Raw genomic sequence first — 18482 nt, 5'->3', positions numbered from 1 at the left:
CTGTCCTGTGCCTGTAACAGCGGCAGCTACTATAACAGCAACACGCACAGCGCTTCCTCTTTACTCTGACTTGACATGGGAACAAAGCCAGCCACCAGCCACACAAGCATATCATTCACCCCCTGTACCTCTCCTCCTCTCTCTTCACCCCCTCTTCTGCTGATCTTCCATCCCAAACATCTCTCAAGCATATGTGTGAGTTCATCTCTCCTTCCCATCCACTGCTAGCTAGGGTTTCTTGAGTCTTGGCATCAGTTCGCCTTCTTTCTCTTTTGATTGGCACACAAAGAAAGGACTATGGATAGCTTCAGGGATCTTGGCGGCGGAGGCGGGAGCAGTGCTTCCAAGGCTTCCTTCCTGCAGCTTCCTCTGCCGGCGTCGTCGTCGGCTCAGGGTTTTCCATCGCCAGACGGGCATCACCACATCTCACGGCTCGCGCTGCAGCAGTTACTTGCCGACCCGTCAGGGTCGCAGAGTAGCCACAGGATGGCCGGAGCAGTTCTGCAAAGAGAGATTTCGCCGGTAGATCATGCCGAGACCATCAAGGCCAAGATCATGTCGCACCCCCAATACTCGGCTCTCGTCGCCGCCTACTTGGACTGCCAAAAGGTTAGAACACAAGAAGCCATGCACAGGTCTAGTTTAATCTTGTCAGGAGATGTATCAAATAAAGTTATATGTCATTGGTTTGTCGATCGATCGTAGGTCGGCGCGCCGCCGGATGTGTCGGATAGGCTCTCGGCCATGGCGGCGAAGCTGGACGCGCAGCCGGGGCCAAGCTGGCGGCGGCACGAGCCGGCGCGCGCTGACCCGGAGCTCGACCAGTTCATGGTCCGTCGTGCTTTGACAGATCGATTCAGTTCGTTCGTCGCATGCGATACTTCTGCCGTCCAAGATGTTGCTCTCAAATAATCGACTGCGCCTGCTTGTTGCCACTGCAGGAGGCTTACTGCAACATGCTGGTCAAGTACCAGGAGGAGCTGGCGCGGCCGATCCATGAAGCCGCCGAGTTCTTCAAGAGCGTGGAGCGGCAGCTCGATTCGATCACCGGTAAATAATACTACTTGTTTTTGTATAGCTCTTTTATTTGAGACAGGTAGCTTACCACATCGGGAAATGGTGTTCGGTTTATGCGATGGAACTGAGCCAGCTTTTCCCCCTCTTTGGATTCTTGCCTTTAGTTTTGTTGCTTTGTTTATTCGGGGAGGGGATAAGGTTTGCATGCATTAGTCCACTCGTTTGATGATTGAAGCATAATCTTAATCTATAGAGCATCCATCAGTAGTAGTATAGTGAGCATCACGAGGACACAGTTAGCACCAGGTTTCATGGCTCTATCTCCACCTCTCGTTTATTAGCTTCATTAGCTCACCATCGTATATTCAATAATATTGGAGAGCTGATGCGCCATGGAATATAATGCTGGAGCAGAATACGGGTCTTTACCCTTCAGTTGCATGCATGGTGTTACTGAGGAGAGACATCAGAGTGTTTTCAGTCACTGATTCTTCTTTACTGCGCATGATATTTTCTTTCCTTTGCATGCGGCATTATTATTTGTGAGTAGCCAGTTAAAAAGATATACTCAGGTAACGTCAACTCGCCTTGCTGTGGCGGGTGGCTAGTACTGATTTGTAAGAGAAAAATACCACTGTGTCTGGCTGGTGGCTTCTGCTAATTTGACGGAAGAGATTAGCACTGCTGGCTGGTTGGAACCGAACAGAGCGTGGTCTTCTTCTTAGCTTGGTATTACTGCTAACAACTAATGAAAGCATCTGAAGCTCGTTAAGTAACATGTACAGTTAGCCGTTGGAACGCACGTGTGGCGGTGGATGAGCGGTGCCACCTGTTGTTATGTGTCTCCGCGAGTATTATGGGTAGCCAAATAAATAGCGACACTGATCGAGATGGATATGTACTGTTACTACACTGTTGGCTTTTGTCTCCTGATCTATTCTACTACAGTAGAGGTGAAGATCCAGCTATGGCACACTTGACATGGTTGCATGCGTCCTTTCATTGTTCAATGTAGTAGCGCTGTTTCTTGACGTGTCAATAACCATCTGCTTCATGTAGTTAGTGTGTGTGTGTGTGTGTGTATATATATATATATATATATATATATATATATATATATATATATATATATATATATATATATATATATATATATTGCGACATATACTTGGGGGTGGGGGGACACAACGGACATTAGTAGGTAATGATGACTTGATTTATCTTGAAATAGAGTTTTATAATATTTTAGTACAGGTATATATGTTGATAAATATGTCACACTAGAAATTAATTGTCAAATCCATCCAAAATGAGTAAGTTGTGACCATAGGGTTTACATCGAACGATGTTACCATTAAGCATGAAAAAAATATCTCATCCGAATTCCTCTGTTCTGCTTGCCTGTCTATTTCAGATAATATTGTTCGTACCCCACTGTGATATGTTAGTATCCTTGTTGAAGAGACATTTTTTGTATACTCTTGGATAATTTCTTAGAAACATATGGTGTTAATATTTTGAATTTTTTGTAGTACCGTGCATGTTTCTGGATCATCTTTCATGCTTAATTTGTCCGACAGGCTAGATCCATTATTAGTTTTTCTGTAGCAATTGATCTTGCAGGGTAAAACAGTAAATGATTGAATAACCATGATCTTTTTTCCCAAAGAAATTAAACAATGCACAATCTCTTGTTCCCTGCAATGTTCCATGCGTGTCAAATATGACTAGCAATGGGGCCATGCATGGCAGCATGACGTACGTGTACCAAACAGGCGTCAGAACATATATGGTCACCCAGCTGAGTAGCATTGCCTTCCTGCTGATCTTTGTTATCTTTGAAGTTTAGCCTACTTGGCTACTTCTCAGAATTTTAGTAAAACAAGTGCTTTGTCGAATTTCAATTGTGTTGCTGGACCCTCTCCGTTTGCTCACTTTCATTTTCATTACTACATAAAACTAGAATTTTTAGTTGTGGTTTTGTTAACTCAGATACTGAAAAGGTCAGGTTAAATCTCTGTAAGACTTTTAGCAGCATGCATCATCTTCCAAATGCTTACAGAAAGATCCCAGTTTCACTCCAGCGTATCAACTAGCTATGTGATATACACTTTATCCCTTTTTGTACATTATCTTGGTGTAATACATTTTGTAGGTAAGTAGAAAATTTGAAATTCAGGTGTTGATTTGCCATGCGGTTAAGCTAGGACATATTTAGTGAAATGGGATAATTTGTCAAACTGTAATCTCGTATATGATTGTTAGGTCCACAATGAATAGCTAGTAAGTATACTAAAAAAAAGATGGCTAGTAAGAGAGAACAACACCGGGAACCAATGAAACCATTTTTTTTTTACAAGGACATGTAGTACCTAATGACTCTACCCAAGGGTGTGCACTTGTTTTTTATAAATACACACGAACTGATAATGAATTAATGATATAAACCTTTTGGTGAAAAGGAGCATGGAACTTTATCTGTTACCATTCCTGATGCCCCAGCAGCTAGAGGCCTCGGTCTTATCCATATTCATCAACAATTGCTAACTAGAGAAGTTTTATATGTAAGCCGCAGCCTAACAAGCATTTTATTCAAAAACTAGAATGAGTGTTTTGATTCCTGTATCTGGTGTCTATCTGAAATTTTAGTAGCACTTGAAGATTTTAAATCCATCAAACTTAGCCATTCTTGTGCGAAACTTGATTGGCGTGTATAGAAACTACAATTTTTATCACGCATGCAAAACGTCATCATCCTCCCAGTTTTTTTTTATCACGCAGCTTAGAAACCCCAATTGCTGCAAGATGTGCGGAAAGATTGCATACATACGACTTTTAGGCAGTAGTTGGTTTTCCTCTATTTTACTGTTCATTAGTCAGTGCCATCTGTTTTCGCTACCTAATTGATTTTTCAAAAATATTTGAATTAAAAGTGAATTAGGCGTATAGACCGCTCATTTGCGCGACTAGTATTGAAAATTCAAAAATTTACATGTCGTTATATCCTTACATAAAGATTATACTATTTTTTACTATATATCACCTTATTCATTATCGTAAATTATGTCTTATTGTTGGTTAAAACAATTCAAATATGATCTACCTATAATAACAATTTGATTTGTTGAGCTTTAATAATATTATGCATAAAATTATTCTTATTTTTGTTTTATTTTGATTGATGGTTGTTAGCTTTAGTTTTCATTAATAAGATATGTTTGTAACTGAACATAGCTAAATGATATTTTATATTTAATTTTTCATAATGGCATTGGTGGGTAATTTTTAATTAAGTATAGGGGTATTTTAGGCTAGTTTTATTATAATGGCAGTGGTGGGTAATTTTTATTTTTTTTATTTTTCTCCGATTAACGTGAACATTTCTAGGTTTTGAGAGCAAATGTGGAGGCTCCGTTTGTTGGCCAAATAATAAGACAATAGATATATATATTATCCTTATGTCTAGGGTCGATCTGCAGGAGGCTACTATATCCTTACAAGGCACATTGTTATAATGTTCTCTCTTCGTCGCTGTAAATGAAAAAAAAGTACCTGTTCAAAGTTGATAATAAAGCCTGTGTCATGCATGGGTGTTAGAGCTGCAACAATCATAGTAGCACTATTTTGTGTACGTAGTGTGGCCTAGGCTTCGATCTACTGTAGCTGCATGGCTAGCATGAGCAGCATTTGCTCAGAGGTCGACTGTTCATTCGTACCATCTCACCTGTCTAAACAGGTATAATTAACTGGGGAGCTTTTTTGGGTTGCAGATCTCTTCATAATTCGGTGGCCCTAATTTCGAACCAAAACTTTTCAGATCTCTCTTCATCAGTAGAACAAAAGTGACAAACTTTATTATGATCGATCTCTACACTTGCAGACAGTAACTACTGTGAAGGCGCTGGCTCGTCCGAGGATGACCAGGACGCGAGCTGTCCTGAAGAGATCGATCCCTGCGCCGAGGACAAGGAGCTGAAGCACCAGCTCCTGAGGAAGTACGGCGGCTACCTGGGCGGCCTCCGGCAGGAGTTCTCCAAGAGGAAGAAGAAAGGGAAGCTCCCGAAGGAGGCCAGGCAGAAGCTGCTGCACTGGTGGGAGCTGCACTACAAGTGGCCCTACCCTTCCGTACGACCCCTAGTATCTCTCGATCTCTATGCACTGAGCAGCTAGCTGTGTTAGTTGTTGCACGAACTGACAATTTTCCAACGTGTTGTTGCGGCGGCGGCCGGCTGCGCACACAGGAGACGGAGAAGCTGGCGCTGGCGGAGACGACAGGGCTGGACCAGAAGCAGATCAACAACTGGTTCATCAACCAGCGGAAGCGGCGCTGGAAGCCGACATCGGAGGACATGCCGTTCGCGATGGTGGAGGCGGCGGGCGGGTTCCACGCCCCGCAGGGCACCGCGGCGGCGGCGGCGGTGCTGTACATGGCGGACGGCATGTACCGGCTGGGGTCGTGACGTGTCGAGATCGATCGCTCCTGCTGCATGCGCGTCACATGCATGCTCGGACGCCCAGCGAAGCTGCCGGCCTGCTGCCAATCCATGGTACGGGGCAGTGGCGCAGCTAGCTAGGTGGACAGGTGGGCCATGGACCACCTTAAAATTAGTAGCTCAAGGTATAAGTATAGTAATTATCCATCAAACAATCCAACATGTATGCAAAATTCAGACTTATTTATTGATTTTAAGATGTTTGAAGTGGTAAAATATTTTATTAATACAATATTAGTTGTTTAAGCAATTCTAAACTTGTATTATGTATATACTCTGGACCATCCTAACCCAAAATCCTAGCTACGCCCCTGGTACGGGGTTTACTGTGGAATCACATCCATGACATGCAGTGGCAAGGTAAAAAACCTAGCTAATAAAGCTGCTCGAGGTACGGTGTGATTGCTGATGAGGATTTATTGAGGTGGATGGTGTGCACTTTCAACTGTGGATGGCGTCATTGACTTGATCAAGAACGATTGTAATCCTTCTATCTAATCAATAAAGCTCTCCCTTACCGGCAAAAAAAAAACTGTGGATGGCCATTGTTGCTGTTCGATCTGTAGCAAGTAATTCTGCAACGTTCCTAGGCGTCATGCATGTCTTTTTCTTCAACTTTTTGACTGAAGACAGACTGAACTTTTGATCAGCATATTCTCAGCTTGTGGGCTTGTGCCCAGCTGAAGCCCACCTGGTAATGTAAACTCGAGGAGATCGATCAGGTCGCCCGTCGTCCTAGAGATCCAGATGGATGAACTATTTCCTTTGACAGGCAATTCTATGCTACTACCTCCGTCCTAAAATATAAGTATTTGTTGAATTTTGTTATTCATATGTAACCATTCGTCTTATTCAAAAAAATTTATGAAAAAAAACCACCATATCAACAAAGTAAACAAATTACTTATATTTTGGGACGGAGGTAGTACAAACTTCGTACACGCCTGTCCTTACTGTCAACCCTGCTGTAATTGCTGCCCTCCTTGTACGATTCTCACGCGCTGTCCGTGCACGGAGGGTGGTTCGTACGCCTGGCCAGCAATGCCGCACAGTGCGCGCGGCGGTGGCGGCACAGCTGAAGTCACCGCCGCTCAAGCCTGCATCACCATGCATGATTCGATTCCATGGATCATCAGCCCAACAACCGCGTCCTCCACCCCAGGGGCCAGGGCAACCGGCCGGAGGCACTGTAGCGCGCACAGTGCCGGCGGCGATCGACGAACACGACGGCAGCGCTGTAAATCCACGCCGTATGCTGCCGACCGGGGTGATGAGCAGAGCCGGCAGGAGGTGGCGGCTGCGGGCCGGCGACGGCAGCCGTGTGTACTCTTCCACTGTGGACGCGCGCGGCTGGCCGGACCCCCTGGGACAACAACGTAGGAGCTGCAGCATTAACTCGCCGGCGTTGCGTCCTGGCCTCCCTGGCTGCCATGGGCGTGCCCACGCCCACAGGCCACAGGAGGGTGCGTACCTGCTGGTCGTCCGTTCCATGAGCGCGACGTGGCGGATGACCTGCGGCAGTTGCCTACCTACCTAGGAGTACTATCTTGCCCAGTTGTTGGGTGGAATGGTGTGGATCGGTGTAACTTGTAAGTGACCCCGGCCCATGGTTTTCTGGCCCAGCACGTGTGGTGAGCTAAGCAGCCCACCTACCCGACCGACCGAGGAGAACGAGCGGAACAGCCCAAACCGGTCGATACCCAGCGAGCGGCACAGATTTCGTTACAGGGGTATCTGGGCCGGTATGGGAGAGGTCCAGTGAAAACTGGGCGCGGCACCGAGAGGCTATATATCGCTCGGAGTAGTACAAATCCCACGTCCCATCAAATCACTCGAGTGATTAAGCACAAATTCAGCAAATAGATTAATTTAGCCCAGAGCGCACACAACAGTCTGGCTCCCTTGATTTTATTCCATGCATGCATGCATTGCTCACGGAATAAAGCCTATGCTTGGACATGATTTATTATGCATGCATGCAACATATGGGCATTTATCTTTCTGGGCAGGGCTTCACAACTCACAAATCACAAGGACGCGGTACAGGATCAGATCAAAGAAGGTGTGGGAATGCTGGTGTCGTTGGCCTGCCAGATGCTTGCCAGTCACAACAGAGCACCGACGAGGATGCTTCTTCCCCCACCTCATCAAGACTCAAGTGACGCGGCCACTGACGACGAAGGCCTGCTCTGAGAAGATGTTGCTTCTAGCGCCATGAATTTGTTCGCTGGGTTGCTGTTCTACCTAGCTTTGCTAAAAACTAGAACTTCTTTTGGGTCTGTAATATCTGCTTTCTGTTTCTCCGAGGCCTCGCGCTGTTGTCCGGCTTGAATCAAGCTAGATGGATGCACGCGCTAGGGTTAAACTTTCTCCCTAGTCCTCCCATCTCCCCCCCCCCCCACCCCCACCCCTCCGGATATCTGGTTCCACCTTTAAACTTCTGTATTTCCGTTTTAAGTAATGGAAATGGAGCCGGCCTCGATTCAAAAAAAAAATGCAACATATGGGCATACAGCCTATGCTTGGACATGATTAGTTTTTTCTTCTCCTTTTTCTTTATTTTCAAAATATTTTTCCTTTCTCCTCTATATTTATACTTGTTTTGCTTTTGTATTCATATCTTGATTTTTTGTCTCTATTTTTTCAAACTATTTTTCTAGTTTTTTCATAGTTTGTATCATTTGCATTTAGTTTAAGATTGTATATTATTAAATATATATTTTTAATTGGACTAGTAGTCTAGTACAGTGATCATGTGTTGCTACAGTAATATTGTCGGCTCGGAATATGGCCGACGAACAAACTACTCGATTGCTTGTGTCTCGTGCGTTGAATCGGAATGGCCGACGAACCCAGTATGGGGCGGTTCTCTTGCTCTATTGCTCGAGCCCAGATACTTAAAGTTGGAGGGGGAGATTAGGCCTTCTCCAGTGATGGGTGCGGTACGTGGCAAAAAAGACAGCCAGGTAGCAACGGACCAAGCCGATGCATGCAGCTTTAGTAGAACGGGGTCCATGTCAAATTAAACTAGACCTTTTTACTTCTGCTTTATCTGGCCGGACAAGTCCTTGCACCAATCACGACGTCTGATGCAGGCTTTATCATTTTCTATTCACCGGGAACCGAACCTTTTTGGGTCCGATTCTTCCCTCTCTCTTCCAAGGCCCGACCTCTCCAGCAGTGGGTTCAATTCTTGGGTTGCCAGATAGGACGAGGGTGCGGCCACTCAAGCTTTCCAGCTGGATTGTTCTCTCGAACTCCCTTTCCCACGTGAGGGGCCTTTTATACTTCAAGGTGGGCCTGCAATTTACATATTTCTATCGTGATATATTAGTCTGCCGGGGGGTCCTTCATCTTCATCAGTCGGCGGGTCCCGCTCGGTCGGTCGAGAGTGGAGAGACTGTGTCTGGTCGGTTTTCTTGGGCGACGGGTTGTCAAACTGTTGTCCCATCTTGGTCAGTCGGAGTGGCTTTGGTGCTCGGTTGGAGCTCGGCGGTCGTCTTCTCCCCAGTACGTCCGTATGGGTACCCCCGTACGTATTGGCGCCGCATGTCCTTTCCCTCGTGGCTTCCGAACCGAGGATGGCACGACCGTTGAGGGGCGCCTAACATGGTCAGGCGGCTTTGCCTTGTCACAGTCCCTGGCGTAATGGCGTGGCGTCAGTGGGAGTCATCATTACGACGTGCGGGATAGGGCTCGTTGACGCCCTCTCCCATACCCCATCCGTTAGGCCGAGTAGGATGCACGGCCTGACACTGTGTCCATGTCAAGGGGTCCTGTTGATCGTGCGGGCGTGGCGTGTGGCAGGATTGGGCGGCGTGTACGGATGAACGGGAGCTGGCTTGATCGGCACGCCTGTTGTACCAAGCGGAATTCTTGGTGCGCACGGCACGGACCGCGCGGTACGGAGCGGACCCGGCGGGTCCTTGGTCGGGAGGCCTCCACGTGTCCCTCTTCAAAGGGTCGGCACCTGGATGGGCCGGGCCCCGGAGGTTGGCATCCGTCCGTGCCCCTCGTGGACTTTGCTGGAGTGCGTCTAATGGGATGCTGGGCTGGTGTCATTTAGGATGGGCCCGCTGGGGGTCCGCTGGTGAACCTGGGTGCCTGCCCCCCATCAAATATAAACTTTACCTAGATATACATGCATGAGACTACTAATTTTTTGCTCCGTGTACCTAGATATACCGCGCGAGGCATTGATTGTCTAGACTTCAATTGGGATTCGAATTATTAATTATTCGGGTTCCGATTAGAATTTGGATTGGTTTGTTTGGATTCCGATTGATGGACCGAGAATCATTGCTTGATTTATTTTTTGAACGAATTTTGCTTGTTTTAGAAATTTATAAAGAGTAAAATGCACTGCAGGCCCATGGATTTGTCTCGTTGTGTCAAATAGGTCCATCGACTCTCAAAATGAACATCTGGCCTCTTAAACTTGTTTTGCTGTGTCAAATAGGCCCATTGACTCTTAAAATGAACATCTGGCCCATTAAACTTGTTGTTGGGTTCACCGCAGGTCCAAATCTGCTCGGTTAGTGATTTTTTTTGCCAACGTGGGCTGACCAGCGTGGCCCAACCTGTCGCTCAGGGCACGTGATGTGCGCGTGAGGCATCCTTGGCCCCTGGATTTATGCATCTTGCCCCCCTACTTTCTTCCCCTCTCATTTCTGCTCCTCTAACCGATTGCTCCCATTCGTCTCCGAGTTGCAGTGCTGACGCCGCTGTCATTCATGTGTGCTCCATTGAGTTGCCGTGCACCATGTTGTTCACCAGATCTGGTGAGGATTTTCTCTAATACTAACCTCCGTTCAGGAATACTTGTCAACTTTGACTTTTACTATTGCTACTTTAACCACTAATTATTTAAAAAGTATCCAGTTAACGAAAACACTTAGAGTATTATTGTATTTTGTGTCAAGAATACTTTAAGTATGACACGTGTTTAAAATGGTATAACAATGCACTTTTTTAAAATTGAAGGTCAAACTTTGAATAGTAAAGTCAAAGTTGTCAATTATTTGTGAATGGAGATTAGTACTAGGAGGATTCCCGGCGCGTTGCTGCGGGTACGAAGAAAGAATCTAAATAAATTAAAATGGCAATCACTAAGAATTAGGAGACGTATATGTATGCATATTGCCACGGGAATTGATAATGATTATCTTAGTTCTAATCTATACTATAAAGAACCTAAACAATTGAAACACTTTTTACCAAGCAAAATCTACCCACTCATCTCACAACCAACCCCTTTAAAACCCATATGTAAGCGTAAAGTGGTTGACAGGATGTCTGGTAAAGTGGTTGACAGGATGTCTGGTGAACTGAAAATCACACTCCCACAAGTGCAATCGGGAGGCCGCGCCCCTCCATCCGTCGTTTTTCTTTCACCGTGGGGACTCTACCCGCCCCTGCGTACCCGCGTTCCTATTGGTCCGGCAGCTCAATTCCTGCCTCCCAATCCGCCCGTGAATCCCGCCCGAGCATCACGGCCCCGGCGTGATCCCATCCCAACCCCGAGGACTGAGCACAACACTGTCGCCCTCTCCGCCTCTCCTCGCCTCACCGGCGCCCCTCCTCCCAAGCACTCCCTCGCCGGCGCCCCTCCCTCCCTCCTCCCTCCGGCGCATCCGGCCTCGAGCACCGCCACGGCCTCCTCCGCGTGGGGCCGGGCGCGGCGGGATCCCATCGCCGGCGCCCTCCACCCGGCTGCCCTGCTCCGGCCCTCCTCCGGCCACGGCGCGTGCCGGCGACGGAGGAGCGCGGTGTCCGGGCCAGGTGGGTGGCGGCAGACGGCTGGGCCCGCGCGCGGCGGGATGGCCGGGCGACGGCAGCGGCGAGCAGAGACAGGGGCCATCCCTCCCCATACGGCGGCGTGCGCGAGGCCTCACCCGGCGCAGCGACCTCCGTTCCCAACCCCGACGCATGGAGGCGTCACTGGGGCTGGAGCCCATGGCGCTGGACGCGCCCCCTGCCCCGTCGAGGACGCGGCGGGGCCGCGGTGGCGGTTCCTCCTGCTGGCAGTGAGAAGGTGAACGGGTGGCCCAGATCTGGGGCTAGGGTCGGATCCGCAGTGGGGGTGGGGGTCGGGGCTGGGCACGGCTCGGCTCGGCTCGGCTTCCTCGATCTTCATGGTCGCAGCGCAGCATCTCTCTCTCTGTTGATGAAATGTTGTTCCACTTGTTTGATCAGATCAACGGGGCGGTGAAGGAGTTGTTCCTGGAGACCCAACGGAAGGATGCGGCGTCCCACGCGTTTGTACGCGCTGGATTCGGTGGCGGTTTCCAGCCGGAGTTGCTGACCATGGGTGGGTTTTGTTTCCGGGCGCAGGATAAGGTCGAGGCGGCGGCGGACGAGGACGGCGGCGTGGACAAGGGCGAGGAGATTCGAGAGATGGTGCCCGTGGAGCCGCTGCTGGAGCCCCCCCACGACGGCGGGGCCGTCTCGTGGCTCATGCCGGATCTCTACCCTCTTACGGTGAGCCATCCGCCTCCCCCCTCTGGATTCAATCTCTCTCTCTCTCTCTCTCTCTCTCTCTCGGTAGTAAGTAGGCTGCCATGGCCCAGGGGAGCTGCAGCTCCAACTCAGGCAACCCCATGGGCGTCTAGCCCCCCTGCTGCACGAAAGGTCTCCTCCGCGATTTACATTGTCCTCTCCCTCTTCCTTCCAGGATGTCAGACTCACCCAGATCTAGGTTTTGAGGATGGAGTACTGTTTATATTTCCATGGATCTAAGCGGAATTTTCCCAAAACCGGTAAAATCAAGATATACACGGATTAATCCCATCATTTTATATTTCGATCTATTAGCTTTTGAAGTGAATTCGATTAGCAAAAATAAGAGAATGCCATGTGCTCATGTCTGTTCTTGTACAGAGACATTTCTGCATTTTATAAATATTAGTTTTGTCATTTTTACAAGCTTTTACTGCTTTCTCATTTGTGTTTGGTTTTAACAAGCAGTTATATACTCGATCTATTTAATTATGCATGTCCAATTCAACCAAAATTGTAGTTCCTAAGTGACGTTTTAATGCAGATACCGGGACAATTTCAGAGCCGTAAGAAGGGAAGCAACAAACTGCCACCACTTCAGCAACTTCAGAGCATATTTTCTAACATGGAATTAGCTCCAAGAAGAATGATGTAATAACTGTTTATATCCACTGTGAAAATTGGGTTTTCCTGCTGTTTTAGGCCTGTTAACTCAATTGCATGCTACTAATTCCAGGTTGGTCATTGTGGATGAGATGGACTACTTAATAACTAGAGACCGGGCTGTGCTACATGATCTTTTCATGCTTACGACTTGCCCATATTCTATATGCATACAAATAGGGTACACCCAGTCACCCAATACTGGTCGTTTATGCCAATGAACCAATTAATATGGTTTGCAGACTGATTGTGCTATTTTTTAGGAATTACTAATGCTATAGGCCTTGCAGATCAGTTTCTTACAAAGCTTGAATCCTTGAATTTGAATAGTAAGCATTGCCAAGAATGTTAAATGCTGCATTTTCTGGTATGAAGTAAACTAACATTCCTTTGGCTTTGCTACTTTAATTGACAGTCAACCCTCTTTTTGTAACTTCCTGTGCTTATTCCAAGGATCAAATATCCAGCATAATTAAGCATGGACTAAAGGTAAATATCTTGTCGTGTTACCAATTCAGAAATCACAAGAGATGCTTGATTCTTCTTGAGATCTGTCTGTCATTGTGTAGGCAAATTCCTCCATTGCATCGGATGTAGATTCCATTCCATTCATGTCCTTACTGTTGTGGTTGGAATGGTGAACTTGGCGCGTCAAGTGTTTCTCAGTCTGTTAATGCAGTAGTCATTCGATTAGTTCATACTTGTGACGGTCTTGCTGACACAAATATATGAGGCATTAGTATCATCCCCCTGCAATGGTGAAATTTGGGCAATTCAGAAAAATATCTATACGTCCATGAAAAATGTCTTAGATTCAGAATTTTGGGGTTACTGCACACTTGTGCATTCATTGTTCATGCATTGATCTGGATGGTAGGCAAGAGAAGAAAAAATAGTGGGCTATTCAGATGATTTGGTTATCTGAATTTTGGCTATTCAGACATTTAGTTATTTGAATAATGGGCTAAATTCATTCCAAGAGGTTCATGTTCAATAGTAGCAAGGAAATATATGTGTTAACTGTAGTTTACTGCTAATATGCCTATGCCCCATATGGGGACTTTTTTTAATTTCACTAATGCTACAACTTTCCATTTGTTGCATGTTTCAGTGAATCAATTACAAGTGGAAAAGCAGTATCATTTGAATCGTGACAGAAAGTCCTATCGCCTTGCCAACTGCGGCTTCACGTGATTTCCTTCTATTTTCTTTCCATCATTGGTTTGTGTGATTTGCTTCCTCAGGCTGTTTTCCTTCTTTCGTGGCTGCATGCAGATACATGCTCTGATGCTCGGGCCCCGCAAAGGAGTGTCTGTATTTTTGGATGGTACCCTGCGTGCCAACACTGTCAGCTGCGATGGCGACTCATGGACCTGTCTTCACGATCATCTTAGCTCACGCTAAGATCCCTCCACAGCACGGACATGTATAGAGGCGCTACTTCTTTTACGGTGAGCTTAGAGCACCCTGCTCCTTATCTCCTTTTTTTTTTGTTTCAATTTAGTCCTGTAGTGCCCCGAGTTATTAGCATGTTCTTGTTATAGTTGTAGACTTCACAAGCTAAAGTTGTAGACTTATTCCTACAATGCCCCAACCTATTCCGCACATTTGTTTGTAACTGTTATTATTAGCCAATGATCACCAGAGCCGAGCCGCCGCCACGAACACCAGAGCCGGTCGCCACCCGCCACCGTGGCACCGCCTCCACAGACCGCCACTGCCCAAATTAAATGGGGAAATCGATCCCCAGTGCCTCCCTCTCCCTTTCCCCCCTCTTCCCGAGTGCCGTCGAGCCCCAAGGCCGCCGGCCAGGCGTCGCCCTCCCCCTCCCCTGTTTCGGTTGCGGGAGAGAGGAAGAAGAGGGCACTTTTGCCCAGACCCCCCTGCCCTTCTCACTATTCCTTTAAGAGTCCACCCTCTCTCTCTAGCTCTTTTTGCAAAAGAAGACATCTCCTTTATTATATTACAAAACAAACCCTTCCACCACATAACCAAAATTCCAAATATACCCATGCCCTTTTTTAGAGTAGCCGGGTATTTTCTAAAATTCCAATCAAGCCCTTGCCCTCTCGGAAATATTTACAAATAGGCCCTGATCCTGGTTTAGCCCTAAACCTCTATGTAACCTATCATTTCATGCATCAAACATCCTCCGTTTGCCCCGAAACTTTACCACACCATTTCTGACATAATTTTAGCCGTGCCATTAGAAAACCACCCAAAAATATTACTTCTATCTCTATATTTTAATTGTTCCCGATTCGTGCTCAACGATAAAATCTTTATTTCTTTTTCTTTATTGTGTGCTTGTTGTGTGCGTCGTAGATCATGGTGTGAATGAGGGAGAATCCGTCGACGAGCAATACTACGAGCAAGCGTGCGAGGACTAGTACCGCGACCCCGAACTCGAAGGACAGTACCTCGATCAGGACTTCCCGGAAGGCTTTGAGAACGGCAAGTTCAATGTCATCCTTTGATGCATATTTTGCCCCAGTTTTGTAAACACAACCTATTGGCCTATTTTTAAAACTGCATGTTGTTTTGCTGCTAAAACCCGGTTGGATAGCCACCCCTTGATTTGTTATGACCATTCCTTGACCACCTAGATTAATGTCTAAATATGATATATTCTATTTGGATGTTAATCGCTGCTAGAATGCGTAGGACCTCGAACGTGGTACAACTTGTTTTATAAAAGGAAAATGTGTGAGTGTGTGGGAAGTGGAAAATGTGAAATTTTTGAAAGATGAGTCGGATGGGATGGATGACACTTCTGTGTGAATTGTCGAATGGTGAGCTCGTACCTGTGTGGTTGAGCAAGGTTGGGAGATATCCATCTCGTCACAATTAAGGACCGAGTTGATGTGTCATCTTGCCTAACTCAACCATCGTGCAAACCACTCGACCGTTGTATGTAGCAACGGCTTAGCATAAACCCCACTGGTTTGTCTAATAGCCATCAGAAGATATGAGAGCAACGGGTGACTAAGATGAAGGGATAAGCTCTGCGTGACTTATGCCCCGGTTAAACCTCGGTGATAGGTCAATGGCCCCTTGGTGGATCCCGTGTTGGCTAGTCAGGTCTAGCTAAGGTGGGTAATGGTTTTGTTGGGATCTGCACCGACACTAAGGTGATCGTGCTGTGGTACCCCGCTTGTGGGTAAAGTTGCACACATCTGCAGAGTTAAAATCTATTCGAATAGCCGTGCCCACGGTACTGGGCGAGTTATGATTTGGTCACACAACTAGTGTTTTTTCTGGGAATGGATGGGTTGGCGTGAGTTATTTTGGAAAGTGTCCGACAGCTGTGCCGTGTGCTACGGCGGATGAGGAGTCTGATAGTAATTTAAAACCTGGATCCTGTGTGGATCAACCCCACTCGGTTATAAAAGAATTGCTTTAAGAAAATCTTTTTCAAATAAACCCATGCATAAAGATTAGCTTTCCGCAAACAAAACCCTAGCCTTATCCTCGATCTATCCTGTGCATGTATTCTGTTTATACCCCCTCCGTGGGTGTGGTTGGACTTGCTGAGTACGTTTGTACTCACCCCTTTCCTAATGTTTACAGAGGAAGATTCAGACTTTGTTTTCGAAGATGTCGAGTAGGGGTTCCGTTCTACACCCAACCTTGCCTGTGGATCGGGTCACCCGCAGGAGCTCCGTATGGCGCAAGACTCTGATGACCTCTTCGTAGTTAATATCGTTGTGTGGGTTTTAGTTGTTATCCTCGCGATAGTGGCGCTACACTGCCCATTACCGCGTAGAATTGTACGGTGATGTACCATCTGATGTAATAAATGTGTTATCAGCCTCCTGAGACTGATATTCACATTTAAGTCTTATGAGGGGACGCTTCAGGTATCTTGGTAGAAACTCTATTCAACATGCGTGTACTGATTTATTGGCACTACAATGGTAATTCTAAAGAAATATGTATATTTGGGCTTTCCCCAATTATCCTTTATCTTCCTCCTTTAGTATAAAAAATATTTCCTGTTTGATAGGAACTCCATCATCAGTTTGATATGTAGCTTGTGAATTTACACCCTCACGGTAGTTGTCTTTTCTTTAAGAAAAAAATGTGATACAATTTTGTGCACCCTGACGGACAATGGAGCTTGGACGTGGCAGATGTGTAGGACCCAGATCGGCGTGAGAGTATCTAGAATCTCCATATTTTCTGTTGTAATTGAATACCCGTGTTGCTACGGGTGACAAAAAATTCAAAAGAATTATTACTTGTTATAATTAATGTTTTTTTGTTAAAGACATCATAGCAATTCAATGTCAACTGAAGATATAGTAAGCAACATTGTTTTGAATATTCTAATCTACTAATTACTGAATAAGTTTATCATATAGAAATCTCAATGCAATAAGGCGATGAAAAAATATGGTATATAATAATCAAGAAATAGTTCGTACTAATTTGCTCGCACTGAATTAAATAGGGGCCTCAAGAATCAATATAATTGCATCACTTGTTAACAGAAGACTCATGTAGCCTTCCACATTATGCTGATGTGGATCACATAATTACTGAACAATACTAATGAACCAAATAGTCCATGGAAGAATGAGCTTATATCTTGCAAATTTGAACTATCCATGGAAGAAGACAGGACCAGTATACTAAGCAGTAAGCACACAACACAAACTTCATTACAAACCATGAAACGAAAAATGGACTTTTACCTTCATCAGGCCACGCTGAACTATCCATGGAGGGTGGAATTTTAGAAACTGCAAAAAGAAACATGGTATTTCTGTTGACCAGAAGGTCAAAGTCACGTTGTTACAGCAGCCCCATATCACTTTGGACACAGGACGTGATCTGTTTCCAGGATACTCACCTTAGCATGAACATTTCCCTGTTGTTCCTGATATCATCCCTATCTTCCCCAGCTGCAAAGTAAACCGCTTCTCTCCCCACGTACAATATTTTAAACATAGGCTCTACATATACTTAGTCCCCGTTTGGGAGGGCTTCACCAGCGGCTTCACGAGCGGCTCCAGGTGAAGCCCTCCCAAACGTTTGTTTTGTAACCGGCTTCACGTGTGAAGCCGGTCCTGAAGCCATCGGCGGCTTACAGAGGCAAGGTGAAGCCATGAAATCGTGGCTTCACGCGGCTTACACATCAATCTAACAAGTGAAGCTGTTTTGCCAAACATTTTCTAAAACGGCTCCAACTCCACCAGAGAAGCCGCTCCATCTGAGGAGCCGGAGCCGGAGCTGTTTTTGGAAGAGCCGGAGCCCTGCCAAACAAGCCCTTAATGCCAGATTATGTGTCCCAAGCCCTTGCACAACAACATATGACGAAGCCCTTGCACAACAAAATTTTGAACACCTAGACTCTAAATTCTAGGCCTGCCTATGCCGGTAGGGCGAAAGTGAAATGAGAAATTCTCGAAACGACGGATATCATTTTTCATATTATAATATCGTTTTTGACTGTTTCCATTTTTATAAAAATATAAAAATTATAATTTACAATTAATTTTAATTTTATTATCATTTTTCACCGTATTTAATTTTTTAATTTTATAATAAATATAGAAAAATTCCAATCATTCTCATCCCTACCTGCTGGGGCAGTGGAAGGCCCTGTCAAGTCAACACCCGATGGGCGGTCGAAACGCCACCGCCACTTGACTGCAACTGCCAACTGCAAACCTTGGTCTTCCGATCAGCTTCAATTTTAGGCTCCCGTCGCTGGTCGTTCCAGATCTTGGCCGCCCATCGGCCTCACTCTAACCGCGATTAGCATCTATCCGCCGGCCGGCCCGGCAGCCACACGGCGCAACCGCC

At 46.2% G+C, this 18482-nt stretch overlaps 2 protein-coding genes across 4 annotated transcripts; both read left to right on the top strand.

The window, feature by feature from the left end:
* Window positions 1–50: 50 nt before the first annotated feature.
* Window positions 51–6042, top strand: LOC120689948 (homeobox protein rough sheath 1-like). 3 transcript variants are annotated; one of them, XR_005681518.1, is made up of 6 exons: window positions 51–609; window positions 706–831; window positions 942–1050; window positions 4916–5142; window positions 5259–5564; window positions 5825–6042. XR_005681518.1 is itself a non-coding variant. In XM_039972409.1 (5 exons), exons 1-5 carry the CDS (start codon window positions 298–300, stop codon window positions 5475–5477), a joined length of 1011 nt encoding a protein of 336 aa, XP_039828343.1. In that variant the 5' UTR covers window positions 51–297; the 3' UTR covers window positions 5478–5760. The 3 variants fall into 3 exon arrangements, 1 of the variants encoding a protein (XP_039828343.1); XR_005681517.1 differs by having other exon boundaries at window positions 4898–5142; XM_039972409.1 differs by lacking the exon at window positions 5825–6042 and having other exon boundaries at window positions 4898–5142; window positions 5259–5760.
* Window positions 6043–10801: 4759 nt separating this feature from the next.
* Window positions 10802–15123, top strand: LOC120688646. The gene is made up of 8 exons (XM_039971043.1): window positions 10802–10808; window positions 11042–11544; window positions 11706–11990; window positions 12553–12659; window positions 12745–12852; window positions 12935–13160; window positions 13783–14122; window positions 14997–15123. Exons 1-6 carry the CDS (start codon window positions 10802–10804, stop codon window positions 12942–12944), a joined length of 1020 nt encoding a protein of 339 aa, XP_039826977.1. The 3' UTR covers window positions 12945–13160; window positions 13783–14122; window positions 14997–15123.
* The last annotated feature ends 3359 nt before the right edge of the window (window positions 15124–18482 follow it).

Source organism: Panicum virgatum, chromosome 9N (assembly GCF_016808335.1).
Source record: "Panicum virgatum strain AP13 chromosome 9N, P.virgatum_v5, whole genome shotgun sequence".
In the NCBI taxonomy this organism is placed as follows: Eukaryota; Viridiplantae; Streptophyta; class Magnoliopsida; order Poales; family Poaceae; genus Panicum; species Panicum virgatum.
The sequence above is the reverse complement of the archived record's forward strand: the minus strand, read 5'-3'. Positions and strand labels throughout refer to the sequence as shown.

What these genes read in the sequence shown, in the direction of transcription:
- LOC120688646 (XM_039971043.1), top strand. An exon ending in CTCCTGCTGGCAGTGAGAAG is followed by an intron (nt 11,545 to 11,705) that starts GTGAACGGGTGG and finishes TTGTTTGATCAG; the next exon opens with ATCAACGGGGCGGTGAAGGA. An exon ending in TTAGCTCCAAGAAGAATGAT is followed by an intron (nt 12,660 to 12,744) that starts GTAATAACTGTT and finishes TACTAATTCCAG; the next exon opens with GTTGGTCATTGTGGATGAGA.
- LOC120689948 (XM_039972409.1), top strand. Translation starts at nt 298, where the DNA reads ATGGATAGCTTCAGGGATCTTGGCGGCGGAGGCGGGAGCAGTGCTTCC. An exon ending in CGGAGCTCGACCAGTTCATG is followed by an intron (nt 832 to 941) that starts GTCCGTCGTGCT and finishes TTGCCACTGCAG; the next exon opens with GAGGCTTACTGCAACATGCT. An exon ending in ACAAGTGGCCCTACCCTTCC is followed by an intron (nt 5,143 to 5,258) that starts GTACGACCCCTA and finishes CTGCGCACACAG; the next exon opens with GAGACGGAGAAGCTGGCGCT.